This window comes from Lithobates pipiens, unplaced genomic scaffold (assembly GCF_037356315.1).
Source record: "Lithobates pipiens isolate NorthernLeopardFrog02 unplaced genomic scaffold, aLitPip1_a1.2 Scaffold_23, whole genome shotgun sequence".
NCBI classification, from domain to species: Eukaryota; Metazoa; Chordata; class Amphibia; order Anura; family Ranidae; genus Lithobates; species Lithobates pipiens.
In genome coordinates this window covers 64,614,228-64,634,171 of record NW_027507785.1, presented here as the reverse complement: position 1 = coordinate 64,634,171, position 19,944 = coordinate 64,614,228, and the positions used below count along the sequence as shown (strand labels likewise).

Below are 19,944 nucleotides of genomic sequence, written 5' to 3'. Positions count from 1 at the left end.
TTGCAATCCATCTCCACTCTATCCAAAACTAAAAAAAAAAAAAAAAAATTGCCCTTAATTATACTTTAACAGAACAGTTGTGATGTACAGGCCCAAGAAGCTTACATATATTATGTGTGGTTCTTTTTAAGGGATAGGTAGTGTATATGCTTGTCAGAATTAGATCCTATATTTTCCTTTCTTGCTTCTTCATTGTCCAGCTTTCACATCCTTAGAGATTGACAGAAAATACCATAGTCCCAACAATTTTGATCTTTGTACTTATAGACACATCAGTACTATTGAAGATCTTTTCATCTTTTCTCTTCCAAGTGGCAGTGTGTGTGGTTTTCTTGGCTGCTGGATCTTGTTAGGTTAAAAACTGATCAAAAATTACCCGTTTTAAAATTTTAGAACAAAATAAAAATCTTTTTTTTTTTTTATTCAGTCTTTTTACATTTGTTTTACAAAAAATAGAAATCGCACAGGTGATCAAATAGCACCAAAAGAAAGCTCTATTTGGGGGGGAAAAAATGATAAAAATTTCATTTGGGTACAGTGTTGTATGACCGCGCAATTATCATTCAAAGTGCGTCAGCGCCGAAAGCTGAAAATTGGTCTGGATAAGAGGGGGGTTTAAGTGCCCGGTCAGCAAGTGGTTAAAACATAAATAAACAAAGAACAAGATGTGGGAACTGTTTATAACTGAGTGCTTTAGCAAACATAATGTCATTTATTAGGGTTTCCATCCACTGCCATAATAACTGGAAAAATAACAAATAGTGAACTTTACAACAAACCATGTTACCTCAGGAAGCCCAGGGACAAGGAGATGATGGAGATCACATTGTAGCTTAAAGCTTTTCATCCAAAATTGCAAATACAACCCCGCAGCACAGGACACCATCAAGGCAGGGACCAGCTGGCATGGAAAGACCCCCTGTATGACTGCACTGCCTGCTCAAAAAGATGCACGTGCACCTGAAGTACCTAGGACCCCCTGGGCTGGGCAGTTCGCACAAGTGCCTGTCTGTGCTCTGTGGTGTGCAATGCCCCCTGTTGCAGAAAAAACAGCAGGTAGCGCTGGGGGGAGCTCAGCTAACCTATAGTGTGTGTAGATTATGTGGCCCAAACAGGAGGAGGGTCAGTGAAGTGTGCTGGCGCCACCCACTCGCAGCGCTGTGTCAGTGCCACATGATGTATATCCCTCTCCCTCCAGCAGCTGAAGCGACACAGGAGGGAGAGGGAGACCGAGGGGTCACCCCCCGCCCCCCATCAGCGGCAGTGACAGTAGTAGCAAGCAGCAGCAGTGCTCGGCGGCGGCGCTGCCATCCCACCACCGCTGCTGTGCTGAAGTCTGGCCTGACAACAAGTGACTGAGAGACAGCGCCCCCCATCGGCCTGCGCCCCCAGCGGGCGCCGGTCTCGCCAACCACACGGTACGGCCCTGGGTTCCCGCTCCCGAGGTATTCTACATTTTCAGCTTATGTGGGTCTTATGAGTCATTAGCATATACAAGATTGTTGAAAATGTCTTCCTTCATTACTCAGACAGAAAATAACTGGTTTGTTGAAAGCTAAGCATTGCAAAGGAAATCTAGCTTATCAGTTTTCCATTGGCTGTCTTTAGATATAGATCATCTGCAAGATGATTCATTTATATCGAATGCAATGGATGGCTACCTATTTTGCAATGTTTCTTTATAAATGATTGCACATAAAAAATAATGTTGGTATTTAAAATTACACAAGTCAATTAGTACCACATTAGTCTTGAAAAACAATAACTGTAATGCCACCCAAAAGCACCTTGTCCCCATGTTGATGAGGACAAGGGCCTCTCCCCGACAACCCTGGGCGTGGTTGTCGGGGTCTGCGGGCGGGGGCTTATCGGAATCCTTGAGCCCCCTTTAATAAGGGGGCCCCCAGATACCGGCCCCCCACCCTATGTGAATGAGTATGGGGTACAATGTACCCCTACCCATTCACCTGGTGAAAAAAGTGTAAATAAAACACAAGACAAGGTTTTAAAATAATTTATTGCACAGCTCCGGTGGTCTTCCGTCTTGGGGGGTCTTCTGACTTTCCCAGCATCCTCCGGGACTTTGACATCATAAGGGGCGGGTACATCACCTGGTGACCCCGCCCATTGTCCATATATAAGTCGCCGCACAACGCGTCCCTGTCATTGCGGCCAGAGAGAGCGTTGAGTCAACAGCTCGAGGAAGAAGAAGAGAAGAAGAGAAGGCAGCGTCAGCGGCGTCAGAAAACTGGGCCATCGCTAGTAAAAGAGCTATAAGAAGAAAGCGGAGGCCCGGAAAGAAGAACCGAAGAGGGGGACAAGAACCCCGAAGACGGAAGAAGAGGCGGCAGCGACAGAAGACCAGGCCACCGCTAGTAAAAGAGCTGGGAGAAGAAAGCAGAGGCCCGGTAAGAAGAACCAAAGAGGGGGACAAGACCCCCAAAGTCGGAAAAAGACCCCCGGGCTGCAGCGGCGAAGAAGAAGAAGAAAGCCAGGCTCCCCCGCTAGTAAAAGAGCTAGCAGAATATAGCGGAGAAGTCCGGGGAGAAGACCCCCCAAGACGGAAGACCACCGGAGCTGTGCAATAAATTATTTTAAGACCTTGTGTTGTGTTTTATTTACACTTTTTTCACCAGGTGAATGAGTAGGGGTACATTGAACCCCATACTCGTTCACATAGGGTGGGGGGCCGGTATCTTATTAAAGGGGGCTCCCAGATTCCGATAAGCCCCCCGCCCCCAGACCCCGACAACCAACGGCCACTGTTGTCGGGAAGAGGCCCTTGTCCTCATCAACATGGGGACAAGGTGCTTTGGGGTGGGGTTCTCCGTGTGCGGGAAAGTCCGTTCATTTCAAAAGTCCGGCGGACTAGCACACAGACGGCCGGATTGTCCGCTGGACTGCCGGGTCCGGCGGACAATTTTGAGTCAAAACTTCTTTCTAAGTCCGCTCGACTTTTGGGGAAAAAAGTCAGCCGGAGCCCACACACGGGCGGATTGTCCGGCGGACTCTGGTCCGCCAAACCAAGTCCGCCAGATAGTCCAATCGTGTGTACGCGGCATTAGTGTAATTTAAAAATGATTATTTTTAGCATATTCAAATCCACAGCTTCCATTAAAGTGATATTAAACCCTCCAACAAAAAATACTTTAATAAATGCAGCTGCATACCAGTGTCACTGTTGCTTCCTTTTCCAGTTTTGTTTAGTCTTTTTGACATTACCAGCCTATGAAAAGGCTTTGTTGTGTCTTTGTTGAGTTTCAACCTATACGGTGTCACCTTTTTCTTCAGTGACTTCCTGGTGATACCCACTATATGTTGACTTGTGTGCTGGATGAAGTGCAGTAGGGGTCTCCCAAAAATGTAAGCTTTTTAAGCAGGCATATTCCTTTAACATAACAAAAGAAGAGATGCATCGGAAGAAAAGGCATTGGACTTAACTTAAAATAAAATTGTTGGTTTGCTTTTTCCTTAACTCATAAAAGTTAACTCTGGGTATCTCTTTTATACATTTTTTTCCACAGTAAACTCAGCCATCTTAGCTGTAGGAGGAAAGGCTAGTGGCGAGCCCTGTGTCTTCCCATTTAAGTATAATTCCAAGTGGTATATGGGCTGTACTGGTGATGGAACCGATGATGGGCGTCTTTGGTGTGCTACAACAGCAGATTATGATACGGATGGGAAATGGGGATACTGTTCATGTAAATGTAAGTGTTATGTTTGGTCTTTCTGATAATATGCTGATGAGTGATGATATGCTCTGGGTTTAGCAAAGCTCTATATTTATATATATAAAGCACATCCGAAGGATGAGTAATGGGCCAAATTATCAAACTGAGACAATCTGGCCTCTTCCTCCCTCTCAAAGAAACATAATATTTATTAATTGTGCAGGTTAATAGTTTGTCATTGACCCTCCTTTTTGAGGTCATATCCTCTTTTTTCATTTTTTTACCTTACCAGCTCCAGTTCTCTGGGAAAAAGAAAACAGGGAGAAGGAAAGAGTTCACCCAAAAAGAACAGCAAGAGATCTGTTGCTTGATTATACAAAAATATAAACTTTAAAGAGGAAGTAAACCCTGATGGGTTTACTTCCTCTTTCATTCCCTGCAAAGGCAAAGCATAATGGACTACTATGCATCGCATAGTAGCCCATTATGTGTCACTTACCTGACACAGGAGCCAGCGATGTCACCGCTGTCCCCTGTAGTCCGGCGCATCCATCTTTTTGGTGGGGTCTCGCAGCTCCGCCGCTGTCATTCGGCGGAGCCGCGATGACGTCACTCCCGCGCATGCGCACGGGAGCCGTCGCGCGCGGCAGCTCCATTGTTGGAAATGCCGCGCTCAGTGCGCCTGCGCGCCGCTGTCTATGGCGCATGCGCCGTAGACAGTGGTGCTTGTCTTGGGGCAATTATCTCCTAAACCGTATAGGTTTAGGAGATATTTCTTGGACCTACAGGTAAGCCTTAATCTAGGCTTACCTGTAGGTCAAAGTGGTTTGTAAGGGTTTACAACCACTTTAATACATAAAAAAAAAGAACCACTATAATAAACCTACACAACGAGCAGAGACCATATTTACAGTCCAGATAATTAAAAACAAGACAACGTTGCCTACTTAAAAAGGGGAAGTACACGCTTACATACATCTCACCATTACATATCCACATACACACCTATGGATACAGCCTATTCAAGCTATTAAACAGAGGGGCATGTAACTTTTTATCAATGTATGGGTGATGTATATGTGCGGACAAACAGAGCTGGATAGAAGGCTGTAGTCCAGCAACACCAGGAACAAAGTTGTATTACACTATTTCATGTTCATTGAACAATTCCTTAGGTGGCAGTTCATACATTTTCTTTGTTAAATGAGTGGCTAGGCAGAACAGTCTAATATGTGTTATAGACACAAGCACAGAGCAGTCAGGCACTTAATAAGCATATTTGCACATCCTCGATTAAGCAAAGCAGGGTAGATGGAGTAGAGAAGGCCAAGCAGGAGCAAAGCAGAAGCAGAGCATTAAGTATACTTTTATATCCGTGTTTACAGCATTCTCATGTCAGTCTTTCAAAGCAGCTTACCGCTACCTGCTTACAGAGCCATCCGTCCTTTCAGAGCAAGCCATCCATCATCGAGGTAAGTAACCTGGTGCCAAACGTACTCTGTGATAGGTGGAGGTATTCCAAGCTTGGGGCTGCCGTCCGTTTAAACATCCCACCATTAATCCTCCACAGGCTGCCCCCTTTCAGTCTGCACACGTGTGTTAGGCAAACAGTTTCCCTGTATGACACGTTGACGTCACACCAGTTGACGCGTTTTGTTAGTGTCAGAAACCATGAATCAGACCGAGACAGAAGTACAATTAAATCACACTTGTTTATTAAATAAACCTAGAAAGGTAAATAGAAAAAGCGTAGTCAAAACATAACCAGAGTCCAGTAACTGGATCGAGTAGTCAGCCAGGCCAGAGTTCAATAACCAGATCGGGTAATCAGCCAGGCCAGAAGTCAGGGATCCAAGTAGAGCAACAGCAAGCAGGATAAGGAGCCAGAAGGGATGTCAGCAAGCCAGTCTTTAAACAGAACCGCAGAAGATGGTTTCTTGTGACAGCTTTAAGTAGGCAGGTCAGACGAGCATGATCAGGAAAAGCTGGCAATATTTCAGATATTGTTGGCCCTAGACTGCAGATTACGGCCAGAAGGGCTCGCAATTTAAATTATATTCTGGTGCATTCAGAATACAAAACATCAATGGCAAAAAACTGGCTCTCAGGTTCTAGTCCCCCTATGGGAATATTTCCCTGTACACTGTAGTGTCTGCAGGTATGTACATAAAACTAATGTTTTCGCCAATCCCATGGGCAGAAAATAATTTAGGATAAAGAGCTTCATTAACTGTTCATCTACTCGGGTTATCTATGTTTTGATGTGCCCATGCAACAAGATATATGTTGGGAAGTCTAAACGTGAGCTCCGCATAAGGATTGGCGAACGCATTAGTAGTATAAAAAAGAAAGGTGATGACCGTCCCATATCAGTACATTTTGCTCAGTTTCATAATGGTAATCCAAAAGGTCTGACAGTAAAAGGTATTTATGTGCTTAATTTACCTGCAAAGAGGGGCGATTTCAATAGCATTTTACTGCAAAAGGAAAAAATGTGGACATACTATTTAAATTCAATGGTCCCATTTGGTTTGAACAGAGAATGCACATTGCAGCCTTTTCTGAAGAAATAATGATATTGAGAGGGATATGAAAGTATTTACTTTCTGTGTGGTAATTCCTGTATTACTATTGTTGTTTTGTTGTACTACTTAATGTTTTTTGCCCCCCCTGTGTATAAATCCAGGGATTGCCTAAAATGGTCATATATGTTCGCATTACTATTAATTATCAACCTTTATTTAATCTGTATTGTTTACAAGATGTGCGCTGTGACAAGCTCTCATGATGATATATGCTTTGGCTTAGATCGCTCTCTCTTAAATAAATAACTGGGTTTTCTCAGTTAATACCCAAAGAAATTTCCCCCTCGCTTTTACATGCCTAGTACTTTGTGCACTCAATAATACCATTGCTGATTGTCATAGAGAAGGATGAGTGGAAGAGTGAAAGGCTGATATCTTGTGGACAAATGACAATAATGCATCTACTGTGCAATGTCAATATAATTCCATCACTATTTAAGCAGCCGACTCGAGACTCCTCCCAGCTCTGAGGAAGTTAGCGTTCCCATTGGGTAACGAAACGCGCCAGCGGGTGTGATATCAGCGCGTCATACAGGGAAACTGTTTGCCTAACACACGTGTGCAGGCCGAACGGCGGCAGCCTGTGGAGGATTAATGGCGGGATGTTTAAACGGACGGCAGCCCTAAGCTTGATATACCTCCACCTATCACAGAGTACGTTTGGCACCAGGTTACTTACCTCGATGATGGATGGCTTGCTCTGAAAGGACAGATGGCTCTGTAAGCAGGTAGCGGTAAGCTGCTTTGAAAGACTGACATGAGAATGCTGTAAACACGGATATAAAAGTATACTTAACGCTCTGCTTCTGCTTTGCTCCTGCTTGGCCTTCTCTACTCCATCTACCCTGCTTTGCTTAATCGAGGATGTGCAAATATGCTTATTAAGTGCCTGACTGCTCTGTGCTTGTGTCTGGAACAAATATTAGACTGTGCTGCCTAGCCGCTCATTTAACAAAGGAAATGTATGAACTGCCACCTAAGGAATTGTTCGATGAACATGAAATAGTGTAATACAACTTTGTTCCTGGTGTTTCTGGACTACAGCCTTCTATCCAGCTCTGTTTGTCCACACATATACACCACCCATACATTGATAAAAAGTCACATGCCCCTCTGTTTAATAGCTTGAATAGGCTGTATCCATAGGTGTGTATGTGGATATGTAATGGTGAGATGTATGTAAGCGTGTGTGCAGCTGCACTTCCCCTTTTTAAGTAGGCAACGTTGTCTTGTTTTTAATTATCTGTGGACTGTAAATATGGTCTCCGCTCATTGTGTAGGTTTATTATATTGGTTCTTTTTTGATATATATTAAAGTTTATATTTTTGTATAATCAAGCAGCAGGTCTCTTGCTGTTCTTCTTGGGTGAACTCTTTCCTTCTCCCTGTTTTGTTTGATGTGCTATAAGACCGGGGGAGTCACTGTTTCTGGCTGATTTTGGTCCAGAATTAAGTTGCTGATTAATTAAATAATGATTTTTATTTAATAATAATAAAATAAACTTGGTTCATCCAGGCACCAAATTCAATTATTTTTTTGGGAGTTAGTTGGATGCCTGTCCTTGTGGTGAAGACAAGTTTTAACCAATGTTATGAATATAATAGTTTTGGGTGCTCACAGTCCAAGACATTTCATGTTAGTTTATTAGAGATGTTAGCTAATAAATATGCTGTTTTAATCCAATAAAGTTGTGACTTTGCCCTTCCATTGCAAATTGTCTTGTGTTTTAATTAGGCAGGGCTCAAAATGTTATATAATTGGTCACAGTCAAATAAGTCATGATTCTTCTATACTATAAATCAGTGGTCCCCAACCTTTTTGGCACCGGGGACCGGCGCTGTTGAAGAAAATTGTGCCAAGGCCCGGGGGTGTATGCGGCTTTTCGCGGACAATTTATCGGGGCAATGGCGGGCATTGGCGCTTCAATCATCCCACCACCATCATTGATATGATGCCAGGATGATTGAAGCGCATTATTTCTATTATTACATTGTTATATATAATGAAGTAGTTCAGCTCACCATAATGCAGAATGTGCCAGAGTGTCACTTTCCACGTTGCCTGTCACCAGATGCAGATTGTCACTTTCGACGTCGCCTGCCTGCAGATGCAGCTTGTCACGTCGCTTGTCATTAGATGAATTTTGTCCTTGGCCACGTCATCTGCCACCAGATGTGGATTGTCACTTGCCATGTTGCCCGCCTTCAGAAGCAGCTTGCCACTTGCCACGTCGCATGTCACCAGATGCAGTTTGTCCTTTGCCACGTCACCTGCCACCAGATTTGGATTGTCACGTCACCAGCCATCAAATGCAGCTTGTCATTTGCCACCAGATGTGGATTGTCACCTGCCAGTGGTGTGTGCATTAGTTCAGAGGCAAGCTTGGAGTAGTGGGCAGTAAGCGAGAACAGTGGTAATGGGGGGGGGTGGGGGGGGGTGGCCGGTAGTGAGAGATTATCTCATCTCTCTGCTCCTTTGCCTCACCTCCAGCATTATAGAGCCCCGCTGTGAGCATGGAAGAGCGGCGATGCAGGTGGGCGGTGAGAGATGATCTCATCTCTCTGCTCACTTGCCTCAGTATAGCGGGCCCGCTGTGAGCAAGGAACAGCGGTGATGCGGTCGGGCGGTGAGAGATGTCATCTCTCTGCTCGCTCCGCCGCCGCTCGTCAGACAGTGCAGCCTTCGCAGCCCGGCTGCAAACAGTCTACGGCCCGGCAGTGGGCCGCAGACCGGGGGTTGAGGACCCCTGCTATAAATGGTCTGATGGTTAATATGGGATTCCCCACATTATTAATCTTTTTAGTCTTCCTTGATAAATCTTTGTATACATTGGGTTTATAGAGAAGCACTTTCTGTATATAATTTTCCTTTGCTAGGTAACTTGGTTGTGCTTTTTTTCCATAGTGATCAATACTGTAGATGGAACCGCTAAAGGTCTGCCCTGTGTCTTCCCATTTACATATAAGTCCAAGTCATATTCGTACTGTACTGGTGATGGAACTTCTGATGGACGTCCTTGGTGTGCTACAACACCGAATTATGATAAGGATGGGAAATGGGGATACTGTTCATGTAAAAGTAAGTGTTTGGTCTTGCTGATAATATGCTCTGGGTTTAGCAAAACATCTTTTAAGCAGAACAGTTGTGATGTATAGGCCCCAGAAGCTTACAGATATTATCAATGGTTGTGTTTAAAATATAGGTATATGTCTTCCAACATTATGTCCTATAAAATATCACAGAACATAAAACATGTCTGTAAATATAACTTTTCACATCTTTTGATTTGATGTTTTTTTAAATTATTTTGTCATCTGGATTTCTCTGTATTGCCTGAGTAAAGGCTAGTCATATCAATAAATAGGCATCCCAGAATACCTGTAGATGATCATAGTCCAGGCCTCAGTCTCCCCCTTGTAGGAGAATGCAGCCAGTATATCAACTTTTGGGATTGAAATTTTTATTTTTAATTTTAAAATTTCTTTGAATCTTTTCCAGTTATCAAAAACACAAAACAGTTACCAATTTAGTCTTGTAACCAAGACACATTTTAAAATATGATATTGTTTACAGAATGTGGGCTGTGTTTGGGTACTCACAGTCTATGTCTATGTTGGTTTAGTAAAGATGTTGGTTATTAAATGAGCTGTTTTAACTCAATAAAGAGGTGGCTTTGCCTAACAGCATGGGCCTATCACCATGGGACGGGTCTGCTGGTCTACATTCTGCACCTCTATCATTATAGAGTGGGTCTCCCGGTAAATTCCCTGCATCTCTAGTAGTACAAATCGAGTTCGCCAAAATTCAACACATCAATCCATGAGGGCCTCTCCACCACAAGTACCTATGGCTGCGTTGCAGGAATCTGGTACGGGAGATCTTAATCCATTGTATGCATTGTACAGCAGAAAATATAACTTTAGCTCACCACTACTTTACCCTCCAGCTTCCTGGGAATTACCCAACCTATTTAGTATACTCTTAATACTACTACCTTAATCATCCAGAACTGTATCATTAACCTAGGATTGACATTTCCTCTCCCTTTAAATGTATCGTAGTTTCACTGGTTCAAGATTTACTATGAGTTAACTTCTCCAGTTATTTTTGCTGCAATTGTCCTCTTGACTTAAAGAAGACAAAAAACAAAACAAAAAACAAGCTTCACCATTTCTGCACCATCATAAAGGCACAAAAAATCAGGTAGAAACAATTAGTGCAGGTTCACACTACTGTGACTTGGGATCCGACTTGTCAGACCTCAAGTCACCCCAAGTCGCTTGACATCAGAACTTCCATTGAAGCGAAAGAGAGCCGTCTTAATGTACACTACTGAAGTCACTCCGATTTCAGAAAAGGTTCCTGTACTACTTGAAGACGACTTCTAGGCGACTTGTAACCATAGATTTCAATGAAAGTTGCCTACAAGTAGGATAATGGTCTATAGAGAAGTGACTTAACAGGAAGAAGAAAATAATTTACCCAGGCTGCAGGCAGCCCCTTTCCTTCCCACACACAGAATACTTCCTGGCCGCCATTATCTCTGTGTACTAGTGAAGTGAGTGAACAACCTGCATATGCACCATGTCGACCAGAGCCCACAGAGAAGTCTATCACAAGGAGATGGTTGACAATGAGTCCTTAATAACACTCGTGAGGCAGCATCCCTGCATTTATGACAAGCGAGATCCGAACTACAAGGACCAATACAAGAGGGATAGTGCTTGGCTGGAGATTTGTCGACTGACCATCGAGGATTGGGAAACCGACCATAGTGACAAGTGTAAGTTTAACCTTTTATTTAATTTATGTCTGTTATCCATGTGTTCTGCAAATCAGGCACTGACATACTTGACTAGGCATGATGGGAATTGTAGTTCTAGAACAACTGGAGGACCAGAGTATGGAGAGCCCTGGTGCAGTCTTTCACTGATGTCAACTTCTAGTGTTAATAAATGTAGATAATGAATGATCAATATCCGCCAAAATAATGATTGCTTTATTATCACAGTTTATGTAAAATATAACCAAAATATCGTTTTTAAAACATTAAAGGACAGATTACATAGCATGAAAAAATTAGAAACTTAATAACTGCAGGCTTTATAAAACTTTACAGAAAAATCAACATTAGCAAAATATATATTTAAAGAAGTGAGCAATGCAGTTAGGAAATGGCGTCCAATTGCCATTCTAATTCACCAGCCGATGAAAGGAAGTATGAAATAAATTGTTCTCGAACAGTGGCACCATCGCAGGATCTGGATGCAAGGATGCAAGCTGCTGTGACAGTAGTAATTGCATTTTCAATGTTTAATGCAATATGCATATGTAACAAATGCCATTTATTGACAAGAATTCCAAAACTGCACTCAACCACCCTTCTTGCCCTTGTTAGACGATAGTTAAAGACTTTCTTAGGAGTAGTCAGGTTCTTATTGGAGTAAGGCCTCATTAGGTGTTGCACCAATGCAAAAGCCTCATCTGTGATGAACACATGGGTTATTGGGGGTTCAGTTGTGCCAGGAAGAGGACAGTTCTCAGGAATAGCTAGTCGATTATCTTGTAGCCTTTCACCAAAGGAGGAATTATAAAAAATATCTGAATCGCAGCTACTACCGTAGTATCCTATATCTATATAGGTGAAGCAGTAGTTTGCATCGGCCATGGCAAGCAGTACAAATGAGCAATATTTTTTGTAATTGAAGAACATACTTCCGCTACCAACAGGCTTAATGACATGCACATGCTTCCTATTTATAGCTCCAATGCAATTTGGGAAATTGCACCGACTCCAAAATAGTTTTGCTATATCCCGTCAATTCTCTTGTGTAGGCCTCTTCATAACTATGGTATTAAGCACATCCCATAAGATTTGGCAGATTTCTTGGATGATGTAGCTGATTGTTGACCTGCTCACCATGAACTCATAATGTAGGATAACTAGGGAATGACCGGTTGCCAGGTATCTGAAAGACAAAATACATAAATCATTATGTTCCTATTTATGTTGTGCAGTATCCATATTACAAATTAGATGGAAGGGATTGCGCGACTGCTTTAAGCATAGCTCCGCAAAATTAATGAGGCCAGGAGTGGATCTGGAACGAAATGAGTGGTACCCTATGTACATGCAGATGAACTGGAGTTTCTGTGGCCTTTCCTGGATATGAGAGAGCGAGATAACATCTTTCATATTTGTAAAGTGATACTATACAATTCTATAAAGAAGGGGGTGTCTTAACTGTGCCTTAACTGTATTATATGTTTAATGCAGAACACAATCCAGTTGGGAAATGGGTGACGAAGGACAGGAGGCATCGCAAGAAGAAAAATCCCAGGTCCCTGAGCACAGGAGAGCAACCAAGGAGAGGCTTCTAATATACAGCAGCCGGCTGAGCCTATCCGGCTCAGAAGCCAGCGAAGGAGCAGACCTCCAAGGGGAAGGCATAGTCAAAATATGGACAGATTTGTGGAACTTGTAGATCGAATGAATCAAAAATTAGATGATCTACAGTCCGAAGATTATGGGTTTGGTCCCATGGTCGCCGGAATGCTTCAAAAAATTCCACAGGAGCAGAAGCATGAAGTGAAGAAGGCAGTGATGGACCCCCTTGAAGACAGTATTCACAATGAGCCATCAATTCTGTCTTCACCCATGTTTGGACCAACACCACCATCCGGTCCCTACTATAGCTACCCAAACCCTCCACCACCCAGAACCCACCCCTACTATCCCCCTTGCTTCCGTCCATACTCTGATGAGTATGGCAATCCATTGAATCCTGCCCATCCACCAATCCCCTATCTGTCTCCGTCCCCAATTCCATCAACAATTGGTGCACCAGGGAACCAACCATTCCTTCCTCATTACACCAATTTACCACCAACACCGTCCCCAAGGCCTTCCACCAGCTCTGCAACCTCCGGATATGAACCATTTTTTTTTTTTATAAATCAAAGTTTTATTAAACATATTTTTTCTATCCATGTACCACCACATTTTCAATTCCAATATTTTATCTTTCCATTTTCTCTTTAAGATTGAGGCTTGGGAGGGGAAATTTCTACTTCTTCGGATCGATTCTGATAAAAATTACCCTTTTTTTTTATTTGTTTAACTATCCTTCTTGCTAATTATTCTCTATGTGTATTCAATCCAATATTCACATTTATATCTATTGTGTAGCATCATTTTACCCATTGATGATTTCAGTGTGCTTCTTTTCCTACTTATACTTTTTTCTTTTTTTTTTTCTTTCTTTCCTTCTCTCCGCTTAATTCCTTTCCATCTGTGCCCCCCATTACTAATTAAATCCTCAACATGAAGAGAGAAAAAAAAAAGGACAGGGAAGAGGAAACCCTCCCCTTCTTTCCTCCTTTCCTATCCACTTAATACTTTTGATATTTTCCTAGTCACTGTATTCTTACCTGTGTTCATGTTATTGTCCTCCTTGTGAAAACATTTTCCCCATCTAAAATTGAGTGCACCTTTTTTCCTTACTTATACTTCCTCCGCCTATTTCTCTTCTCCTCCCCCTATGTGTCTCTAATTTTTAATTTAATTCTCCGAAGAGAAAATACCAGAGACATAAAGGGGACGAGGGCAAAAGAGGGAGAGAGAAAAAAAAAATTCTTAATTACACCCACCCCACTCATTTCTCTTCCAGATCTCACACTCCTCCGTCCCCCCCTCCGTCCCCTTCTAAAATTTAATAATATTGAAATTCTAACCAAGCAGAGGGCCTCCCCTTCCCTCGCCTCGTCTTTTAACATGGATATATAACATAAAAAAAACAATAAGGCATAACAGTTTTGGTTCCACTCTCTTTTCAACTCTATCATTCCTCTTCTATCACATCTCAAATCATTTTTTGGCAAATATTTCTTTTTCTAGGTCTTCCCTATGTTCATCCCAACCTTCCCATGTTACCACAAATTTATCTTGTTTGTTTCTTATCCTATGCATCCATTGCTCTGCCTCCCTTATTCCCTCCAATTCCTTCTTCCAGTCTTTCAATGTTGGGCAGGTTACTTGTTTCCAGTATCTGGGAATTAGTTTCTTTGCTGCATTTAATAGATGGGGGATCACGCTATCTTTATATCTCCCTCCAGTATCCATAGCACCGTGGAACAGACAGTGCCGGAGGCCAAACTCCAACTGCCCCTTTGAGGCCCTGCTGATCCACGGGGCTATGTCTTCCCAGAACTTCCTTATCCCTTGACAATTTCACCAAATATGAAGAAAGGTTCCTGTCTCCCCACACCCTCTCCAGCACCCTTTATCTACATTTTTGTATATTTGTGCCAGTCTTACTCATGTTCTATACCATCGGGTCAAAAATTTGTATGACATCTCCTGTATAGCTGAACTACTTGATAGGGAATATGTTGCCTCAATTACTTTTTTTTATTTGTGTTGTCGAAAGATTATGTTCTAATTCCTTTTCCCATTCTTTTATATAATAGGGTATGGTATTCTTTTCTTCCTTCGAAACCAATTTATACATTTGGGACAATAAGTGTTTTGGGTTTGATATTTTTCTACACATCTTTTCAAATATGGTAAGGGTGTCCTGGGGTCTTATCTGCGATTCTAATTTCTTAAAAAAACTTTTTATTTGGTTATACCTCCATCCTGATAATTTTTCAGTCTTATTCATTTTTATCATTAATCACATTTTTTAATTTTTTAATTTTTAATCTTTAATTCTCAATGTCTTGGGGCCATTTAGATAATTTTTATTTAGGATGGTGCCACTGCCCATACTTTATTCTTGCCCCTCTGGGTTTGGTGCTACCTTAAGACCTAGAGCTCATTTTTTAAATTTGCCCTATTGGTAGGGGAGGTTTAAGTGGGCTATAGTTGTCCCCGAGGTGGACTTTTGTTTCACTTCCGGGGATATATATAGAGTTCGTGGACGATTGTTGGTCTATGACCTGCATCCAGTTCACTGACATGTCCACAATGAGGCCTGGTTGGACGCTAGTGCGGGACTTGTTTGCGGTATGTCTCGCGAGAGCGGGATCCCGGGGTCGACTTCCGCTCCAGCAGTATTCACACAACGAGGCTTGGTTGTGAGAGGGAACAAGGTTTGGCCAGTATTCTCGCGAGAGCGCGATTTCGGGATACACTAATGCAATGTCCGTTCAGAGGCATGGTCAGGTGGCAGATCGAGGCTTGGTTTAAATGTATATGTATAAATATGAAGTGACGTGGCGCGCCACCCGTACCCCAGGACGACGTAACATATTACGAAATGTAACCCAAAAAAATACAGCGCTATTCTTCAATGAAATATTGATAAATAAAATTATGTGAAAATATTCTACCGTGAGTGCAGCAGCAACTTTATAAGTGAGATACCCACAAAACAAATCCTAGTTAATTTTCAAAAAGCTGCGCTAAAAATGATCCAAAAATTATTTGTGAAAAATAAAGTAAAGCGAAACAGTATCAAACAATATTATACCAAACTCTAATTAGAAGAATGTGTATATTCAAAAAATAGTCCATATCACCATCTACACACAAAAAAATTCATTTCATATAGAAAAATAGATTCTTTTTGATTGTAGTCTCCACCGTGAAACACACCACACCGGTAAAGGAAAAAGGTGTCCTCAAAGATGCAGAAACAGATTTCCACCACCAATATTACTGCCGCTTACCAGCTAGACTGGTGCCATCACAGAGACCAGATATGGCCACAATAAGAAAGCACTCCTTCTGCGCATGGACCACCAGGAGGATAAAGCTCTGTTCAGACGTTTGGACAGGTCCTACGGCCACACCACTCATTGCCCGGCACATACAGAAAGAAGAAGGGTCGCCATAGTGTAGTAAATTCTTAGTCATCAAATCCCCCTGTCACCTTTTATATTCATATTACGAAATGCGTAGGGCAGAGCGATGCGCTGACGTCACCTCGTGGTTTGTGTTGTGCGATCTGGGAAGACGGGTTTGTGTTGGTGTGCTATTTGATATTTTTGGTATGGGCTATTGGCGCTACCTCTGCTAAATTGCTTTAGCCTCTACTAAATTGTTTATTACCTCTATTAGGTGACCCAAAATATTTTATAGGTGCTTATCATAAGTAAAATCAGTAAGTGTGCACCCCTATGCCCACCGTATATATACACTAATAATTACAGTAGCATACAGTATGGATGATGGCCCTCGGGGGGGGGAAGACAAATAGACCAAAAACTACAAAGAGTAGGACAAAAGATGAAAAATAGAACAAAAAATAAATAAAGTAGACCTGTATTTGTGCGTAGCGTGCCTTCCTATAGATTGAGTACCCAAAAAGTGTTCCCTCATGCACAGTCCCACTCCGCTGTATATGCGGGGACATTTCAGGTCTCAATCTTATACTACTAACGTGATTTAAGCATATATGTGCAAAATTATAGGCTAGTAAAGTGCATATCTAGGTTATAAACCAATAAGGTGCATGGATACTACAATAAAGGTTATAAAGTGCAAAACGTTGCAAAAAGATTTTTTTTTGTGTAAATAAACCCTACAGCTATCAGTCCAAATCCTCACATAGGGTAAAATGATCCTTACAAAAACCACATATTATATGTAAAGATAATTGTAGACCGAACAAATGGTCACATTACATTATATATATATTCAATAGTCCTCAACCGTCAGGTTTGTAAAGATTGTGGAAAAAGTAGTTCAAACAAGCATGTAAAAAAATAGTGCTCAGTATATAAAGTTCAACTGGTGTCTTGTAAAGGATCCCAGCTCAAGAAAGAAAAAAAAGGTGACTTTCGTGATCATATATATCTGGTGACTTCTGTGCTCGTGCCCCCTTTAGGTCCCCACTCACCAGATTCACATCCCCCTAGGGGGTTGTAGGCATATAAACTCTCCACCACTGTGCGCCTTGCATCTAACGGTTCCACCTGCCAGCTGTATACTTGACACTCCGTCGGTACTCCTTTTTTCCAAACGGTGGTATTCCTTTTATCAAGGCGATATTTGGTGAACAGGGTTGTTGAGGAACAGCAAAGTCTTGGATTTAAAGGATCTCAATCAAACAATTTTAATCGAATCTTTCAAGATGGAGAGTTTGCAAACCATCCTACTAGCAATAGCAGTAGGAGACTGGATGCTCTCGGTCGATTTGTCCGATGCTTATTTACACATACCCGTACATCAAAAATTCTAGAAGTACCTACTCTTTGCCATCGGCCAGCTACACTTTCAGTTCCAAAGCCTCCCGTTTGGGATTTCAACAGCACCCAGAACCTTTACAAAAGTATTACTTCCCATTATAGCATACTTAAGGGAGAAAGGGCTAAGAGCCCTACATTAGCTAGACGATATTATCCTCCTAGCCGACAGTCGAGAAACACTCTTACATCGAGCAATTCTAATTTCCACATTCCAGCAGTTCGGGTGGATGATAAACTGGAAAAAGAGCAGTCTAGTTCCAACACAAAAGATCATCTTCCTTGGAGCCGAACTAGACACCTGTGGCAACACAGTGGGTCTCCCTCAGGAGAAAATCCTTCCACTTATCCGCAAAGTAAGAAAGCTCCTGTTCGCAAACCATCTAGCCGCAAGGTCATGTCTGAGTATCCTGGGGTCAATGTCCTCCACCTTCCTAATGATCCAGTGGTCCCAGTGCAATTCGAGAACTTTCCAGAACTCGTTCCTGAAACAATGGAACGGATATTCTATGAATCAGCAAATAGTGATTACTCAGGAAGTGAAGATCTCTGCTCGGTGGTGGACTCACCACCCGAGATAATAACAACAGATACCAGTTTGCAAGGTTGGGGAGCACATTACCAGCATCACGGGGTTCAAGGCCATTGGGCCTTTCGACCGCAGGGCATAGTTTCAAATGTGCTAGAACTCAGAGCAGCGTGGCAAGCACTTATAGCCTTCAACCCACTCCTTATGGGGAAAAGTATCCTTCTACGAATGGACAATATAGTAGCAGTAAACTACGTCCACAGACAAGGGGGCACCCAAAGCAGTACACTCACGCAGGAGGTCCGGCCCATACTCGAATGGGCACAAGTCCACCTGGCGGACTTGAAATGGATATACGTGCCAGCAACACACAACCAGTTGGCAGACGATCTGAGTCGAACTTTCGTGTCAAACAACGAATGGTCTCTCAGCTATCAAGCTTTTGCTCATATCTGCTCTTTCTGCGATGTCAGGGGTAAAATGGGCCTCAGATCCTCTCATTACTCAATTTCAGAAAGCATGCCTGAAAATTAGGCCTCCCAGGAAGCCAGTCTTCCCGACCTGGGACCTGTCAATTGTATTGGAAGCTCTATAAAAGGAACCATTCTTTCCCCTACATTCAATTTCTCTATGGGACTTGACACTCAAGTTAGCCTTTTTTGTTGGCAATAACGTCAGCCAGGAGGGTTTCGGAACTCCAGGCTCTGCTAATTAAAGAACCACATCTGTTGCTCTATCCAGACAGAATTGTCCTTAGACCAATGGATAAGTTCATACCGAAGGTAGCCTCTACCTTTCATTTCAACGCAGAAATCAACCTTCTGGTTTTTCTCAATATTGAGGGGAATCCTCATCCCTTGGACGTAAAATCAGTCATTTCCTCCTACTTAGAGGTCACTAGTACATGTAGGAAATCGGAGCATTTCCTGATCATTCCATATGGTGCAAGAAGGGGCCAAACAGCATCTTCAAGGACGATAGCATCTTGGTTGATTAGAACGATAAGAAAACCATACGTACTGTAGTACAACATCTCCAGATACCAGAAAGATTAAAAGCCCACTCAACAAGAGCAGTAGAGACCTCCTGGGCAACGTATTGTAGAGTGTCTCCAGAAACCATCTGCAAGGCAGCAACCTGGTCATCAAAAACCACTTTCATGATGCATTACAGAATAGACCCGGCTCAGTTAACTACAGCTGAGTTCGGAAGATCAATCATACAAACAAATTCATCCATACCTTGTACTTGAGCAAATAAATGTTTTGAAATGCAACCACCCATGTAGCGAGTTATTTCCCAATGTGTGTGCTGCCATAATGCGTCAGGAAAATGGAAAATTGTATACTCACCTTTCCGTAATTTTCCTTTCCTGACGCATCCCATGGCAGCACACAAGATCCCACCCCTCTAAGGTGATAGTTACTGAGAATGCAACGGTGGCCGGTGGGCTCCTCTTCAAATCTTATATCTAACTGGTCCTATCAGGTTGGGGAGGCGGAGTCACAGCCCAATGTGTGTGCTGCCATGGGATGCGTCAGGAAAGGAAAATTACGGAAAGGTGAGTATACAATTTTCCATTTTTTTGCATTTCGTTATTCACAGTTTAATAGTCAAAGCCATGATCACCAGTGGTGTTTATAATTTTTTTTTTTTTTTGATAATTTTTTTGATGTTAATGTTTTAGAAGATTTGTTGATAATTAGTCACATATTTCGCTTCATTAATTTGGAGTATTTATACACTTTTTTTATTGAGTTTTATTATTGTATCCATGTCACCCAGTTTCGAGTCAATTTATTGGTGAGCACTTTTTATTCCGTATTGGTCTGATTAAATTAGCACTGGGGTTTGTTAGGTTGGTTAAGGGGAGGGTGGCCCCGGTGGGTATTATATCACTCTATTGTGAGTTAGCGCGGTTCTTTCGTTTTACAAATTCATATATGTTGTATTGTTTGGTACAAGATA

General features: G+C 42.3%; 1 protein-coding gene across 2 annotated transcripts in view; it reads left to right on the top strand.

Moving 5' to 3' along the window:
• The window catches only part of LOC143927603 (epididymal sperm-binding protein 1-like), a 75,202-nt gene that overhangs the window by 36,261 nt on the left and 18,997 nt on the right, over positions 1 to 19,944 (top strand). For both annotated transcript variants that reach the window (XM_077451762.1, XM_077451761.1), the window contains 2 exons: positions 3,525 to 3,707; positions 9,162 to 9,335. In XM_077451762.1, coding sequence (XP_077307888.1) covers positions 3,525 to 3,707; positions 9,162 to 9,335 — 357 coding nt within the window. The remainder of the gene's footprint in view (positions 1 to 3,524; positions 3,708 to 9,161; positions 9,336 to 19,944) is intronic.